The sequence below is a fragment of the Trachurus japonicus genome, chromosome 16, assembly GCF_045865225.1.
Source record: "Trachurus japonicus isolate A0001 chromosome 16, Traja_1.0".
NCBI classification, from domain to species: Eukaryota; Metazoa; Chordata; class Actinopteri; order Carangiformes; family Carangidae; genus Trachurus; species Trachurus japonicus.
Window position 1 is genome coordinate 19,484,328 of NC_140922.1, and position 5,476 is coordinate 19,489,803.

At 41.9% G+C, this 5,476-nt stretch overlaps 1 protein-coding gene across 1 annotated transcript; it reads right to left on the reverse strand.

Annotated features, from left to right (window-relative positions):
* Nucleotides 1–2,622: 2,622 nt before the first annotated feature.
* Nucleotides 2,623–4,511, reverse strand: LOC146972343 (uncharacterized). Its single transcript, XM_085803351.1, has 3 exons — nt 4,361–4,511; nt 4,171–4,229; nt 2,623–4,019 (listed from the first exon to the last, which is right to left on the reverse strand). The coding sequence occupies exons 1-3, from the start codon at nt 4,399–4,401 to the stop codon at nt 3,238–3,240; spliced, it is 882 nt and encodes a 293-aa protein (XP_085659477.1). The 5' UTR covers nt 4,402–4,511; the 3' UTR covers nt 2,623–3,237.
* Nucleotides 4,512–5,476: the final 965 nt, after the last annotated feature.

A 5,476-nucleotide genomic window follows, 5' to 3' on the forward strand; every position in this document is an offset into this window, starting at 1 on the left:
CTCTAGTAGTCTCAGTATAATTTGTTGCAATGGGTGTTGAACTCGGTGATGAGTCATTATAATATTGGCTGATTACGTGTACGTCCCTTTGCAACAGGACTCCTCCTCTTCATGGTGTAAAAAGTAAACATCAATAATATCAATTAATACCTGAACACAGCATCCCAGAACAGCCTGTGTTCTCAACAGTAGGACAAGTATGCATGGATTACATTAAAGCTGCTTACGTACAGTGTTTTGACTTTTTAAAGATGATTTTTTGAGAAAACACTTCTGAAACTTTACAGCCTTAAAGCCGACAACACAAGCAAATACAAGCTCCGCTGGCTACCAAGTTGAGTGGCACGACTTTCTCCAAAGGCTCTATAAACTTTTACTGTGTGTTGGTCTGTGAACAATAATCCGACTGCAATAAAAACACAACCCGTCTGTGGAGCGTTTTGTTGGGGATGCCAGCGCACGCAGCCGGTGCCAACATATGAAACCAGATAACTTAAAACTTTATCCAATGATAAACTGCAAACAATAAACAGAAACCTGGTGGATGTGACCGAGTTCGTTTTGGTCTGCAGTTATTTATCTCTTTTTTTTTTTCTGCTCATTGCGAGATGTGCCCAGTATAGCTGCAGAACTATTCTGGTGGTGTTCATTGTTTAACCTTCCTCTTCTCTCTCAAAAGCAGAGAAGCAGCCATTGTTCAGGTCCTGTAAGGGAAAATGCAGTGGCTCAGTGTCTGCACATTTTTCAGCCAAGGAGAGATGCATTTTGTGGCCAGACGTGACAAAGAGCACAGACTCACTGCCAGGTAAACACACTCACTTTTCAGGCTGAGCTATACACACACACAACCTCACACACGATGGATAGTGGTACAGGCAGCCAGGAACAACTTGCAATATAATTACAGAAGGTGCAGAAATGAAAACGTGTGAAATAAAACTCAATACAAGAGCCCTGCAACAGATGATACCTGATCAATTTCTGTTCAGACTGTCAAGGAGGTGTTGATTTAACTCTGTCTTGGGGCCTCAGCATCTTGAAAAAGCGACAGAATAGTCCAACAGGTGGGAAAAATAGTAGTTTGTGGTGGTGATTTACTGGAAAATAAGGAAAAACATCAATATATAGTAGCACGCCATCACAAAGTTGAACTGAAATCTCTCAACAAATGGTTTACAACATAAACTCCACAGTAACACTACTGTGCAGTAACTACATTAGATTCTTATGTCACTCTCAACAATTAGTCTGTAATGTTTAAAGTTATACATTTATTTTTGAAGTTATAACTGTCAGTTTTCCACATTAAAATGGCTCTTATTTTATGACAGTATTTGTATTTCGTGTGTGAAGTGAAGTAAAGTAGAAGTCGGTGGACTACCAGCACACAACCCAACAGTCCTTCTCTTTTTCTTCCGTTCTTTTTCTTGTATCTCTATTTATGTTACACAAATGACCAAGGATAAGAATTTCACTGTAATTACTTGTAATTATATGTGACAATAAAGTAGACTTGAACTTGAACTCTTGCTTGTGTCATTCTGTTTGTATGGGTCACTTGTGATCACAGTTTCTCATTACCTGCATGTTTTGCCATCCAAGCGCAACAGAAAAGAACAAATGAATACAATTTTAATACGCTAACTCATCTGTGAACATTACTCCAATCAAGTGAGATTGATTTTCATTAGCTCTGATGGTGAAGACAACTCCCATGACACTGTTTAATGCTGTCATCAAAATACATCTTTTCCTATTGGTACGGTTTGATTATCAGACCCCAAATGGCTCAGATTGAGATGTGAGAGTTTAACTGAACCTGTTCATTCACTACTGTAGATTTGGATAACTAGCTTAAACACAACTAAAATGAGTTAAAACCGTATCTCAAGGGAACGATTCTGATAAGTCAGATTTATTTCTCACTGACTTTATGCTAATAAACCTCTTGTCCTGTGACTTCAAGATGTTTATGCACTGTTGATTCTCCTACCCTCTAAGTTTTGCCTCAATTTTTCAAACTGTACACAGGGTCATTAAGTCATTGATCGAGGGTAAAGAGGGGAACAACAGCAGGGTATCGCAGCGAGTGTGTGTGTGTGTAACAATCACAACAGTTGAAGCTGCATGGAAACCTGTTTTAGAGGTGTTTTTCCCTTCACTTTGTGGTTCTGAGATCAACATAATTCATGCAACATATACGCTCCATTACGTGGGTTTTAAATTCAGCCTGACATCACTGTATGTGTGGCCTCCGTAGGGGCTTCAAACTCACTCTCTCCTGCTGTTGCTGCTGCTTTTTTCCTTCCCAACCTGACATCTTTTATGATGTATGGCCACTTTTGACTGCCTTCCTCCCCGCTCCCCATAAACAGCTGATTGCTTCACTTTGTTCTGTCACTCATTTCCTTATTCACGTTGCGGATGAGTGCTCATAACCGACTCACTTTCTGGCGCCTGACCGATTGATTTATGGGTCGATCAGTGGATAACCTTACCCGCCTACCGCCCAACACACTCAAACTCTCCCATCAGTGCAAAAATCAAAGCCAATTGTTGACACACAATGTTTTTTCTTTAATTAATCTTGCGTTTTGCATCTTGCTTGTCTCTGAGAAAATCCATGCAAAGATAAATGTTTAATATTTGCTGACAGTTGCCCAAAAATCCAAACTCTGAAGCTGCATTTTAACACCTCATTATCTCTATTAAAATTGCCAGACCACCAGTGAAACATGCTGTCACTAAAAGACCATGGCTATTTGGAGAAATTACCATAACCAGTAGTAGTACTTGCATACAACAGATTGTAAACAGATTATGGGATTTGTCAAAGGCTGACCTTCTGTTAAGCAGCACCTGTGTTCAAACACTGAGCCAAAAAGGATATGTACCCATTCAGACCAACAGATGGCACTCTGGTAACACTACGGCCTCAGTCAGACATTTATAGTGAGGTGGAGAAAAAGGGAAAGAGAAACAGCGAGAATTATAACCATTTGTACACCTTATATTCAATGAGGCATATATGAGGTGTCTTGTTCAAGAGTTCAATGGCAATGTAGAAGCTTGTCCGTTGATAAGTTAAAGAAAACCAGACCAAAAATCACATTATTCTCCTTCACAGAAGGCTGGATGTTAACTTTAATAACTCCTCACAGGGACAGTATTCGACAAGACAGTTGAACTCTGTGTGAAACCCTCCAGTTCAATGACTTATTCAGTCTGATTTTGGTCTCATACTCGACGTCTGGGAATAGGGTTTCCTTGAACAAATGGTTTGACATTGAGATTTCTGTGCCGGGGCTGAATGACATGTTGAGGGAAACGCATCCTTTCCCATCCACCAAACAGAGGACCCCGGCCGGTCGTCGGTCTGATGCGGCCTTTGCCGGGGAAACGAGAGGAAGCAAGGACAGGAACTTCTCTTCCCAGGCCAAATCCAGTTGGACCCCTCTGGTAAGTGCTGTGACCCCTGTTTGGGGGCAGGGAGAGTCCAGTCAGGGACATGCCACGTCTATTTGGGACAGACTCGTCAACAACAAGGTCAAGCTTATTGTAGACAAATGAGAGCGGCTTGCTGCGACCTTGTGGATCCCCATTCACAAGGTCAGACCGGCCCGGGGCTTCAACCCGCGTGGACGGGGCAACATGCTTGACCTCTTCAAAATCAGACGTGCGGTCACCGACTGAGCGTTCTCTGGGAAGGCCGGGCACTCGGTTGATGGTGTATTCACTTTGAACTGGGTTGTGAGTGCCGCGGTTCAGTAGAAATGTGGATTCAGAGCTCCTGGTGTGAGCTTGTGCGTGTGCTCTGTCATCTATGGTTCTCACCGCTGGCTGATTTCGTCTGTAGAGGACCATGTCAGATTCAGTCTCACCCGGTTTCAGATGATTGTTTTTATACGGCTGAGGCCTTGACAGCGGTGCGGCGGGGCGGATCACACGGTGAGCCGGCGTCTGAAAATCAGGGGCTCCGTGGACCCCGGGATACGGCAAACCCAAGGCAGCGGCACGGGCTACGGAGAGAGAACAAAAAACATTCTGTTTAAGCAACATTAACAAACTGTATTTATCCTGTTTGCAGTTTCATCGCTGTGAAATGTCAAATACACCCGCTAATTGGTAATTATAAGAAAGCAGTAACATCAATCAAAGCGCACAACGCACCTCTCGCTGTTTTAGCACAATACACACCTCCAGCTGACACAGAGTGAAGCACAGTGGCGCTGGAAGAGAGACAACAAACACTGTAGCACAATAAGCAGCACAATGCTGAGCAGCACTGTGTCTGTGTGTGTGTATGTGTGTGTTTGTATGTGTATTAATATTTCACAGGAAACATTCAAGTTTAATATACCTGAGAAAAACCATCAGTGGCACATACATCCCTGCAGTCATGTCAGCACCAGCTTCATTGCAAGGCAATTACTGAGATACTTGCCACTCTTGACTCCTTTTGCAGCCACTCTGACGCAGTCCCCCTAAAAAAACCTCAGCCTGGCTTGATTTACTAATTACAGACAGCTGGTTGTCATGGGGACCGAAACTCAACCACTGAAACCAGTCAGCCACTGGCAAATTGCTTCATTACAAGCAATTAGTTAAAATGCTTGCTAGCAGCAGAATTCGACAAAACAAGACATTTTCTTTACTTGTCATTTTAGTGAAGTGAAACACATTTAAAACATGACAGTGTGCTCAGCAGAGATAACGGTCACGCAGATACTGTAGTGGTGGCTCGGTGCAATATTGGACTGAGTCGTGATTCTGAAATGTGCTATGCAGAAGTTTGCATAGTCAGAAAATGTGTAAAAATTCAAATATGATCTATTTTACACTCACGGAATAATTAATAACATCACCTTAGAACTTTAAATTACCTGAACAGGTAGCTAATTAAAACTTTTCGTTCACTCAACCTAAAACCGAGAAAATGATAAACAATTTCCGCTTGATTACCGCAACCACCACAAATTCATAATGATCCCATTAAGCTTGACCTCCTTTATTAAGCGGTTCAAAGAGCACAGGAAACATTAGGAGACTTCCAGTAGTTAACAGTGGATAATTCTTCAGTTGATTATCATGAAAATGTACACTTAGATTAATTTTTTTTTTTTTTAAAGAAGTATAATTAATCGTTTTATTTGACTGATAAAGGAGCACAGCTTGGATTCCTGCAGCTAGGGGTATGTCTGAGCCGACAGTGATGCAACCAAGAGCAGTGGAAGCATTTAATAATTCACCCAAATTATTTCTGTCAGGACTGACAAGCTAAACGGGGGCTTGATTTAATTCTGTAATTGCACGTTCACCTTTACCCTGAACCCATACTTTGGTAATTAATAGGCCCGGGCTTTATTTGAAGTGTGGCACAGCAAGTAATGGAATTCAAATTGCAGGTGATGTGAAACCAAAGAAGTGAATTCCTGCTTGACCAAGCAACTCATGTTATTCTCCATCCACACTGTCA

Excerpts from the sequence above, each read along its gene's own strand:
- LOC146972343 (XM_085803351.1), bottom strand. The coding sequence starts at position 4,401 with ATGACTGCAGGGATGTATGTGCCACTGATGGTTTTTCTCAG. Across the intron at positions 4,230-4,360 it reads CCACTGATGGTTTTTCTCAG|CGCCACTGTGCTTCACTCTG; the intron begins GTATATTAAACT and ends TCTCTCTTCCAG. Across the intron at positions 4,020-4,170 it reads TTGTGCTAAAACAGCGAGAG|CCCGTGCCGCTGCCTTGGGT; the intron begins GTGCGTTGTGCG and ends CTCTCTCCGTAG.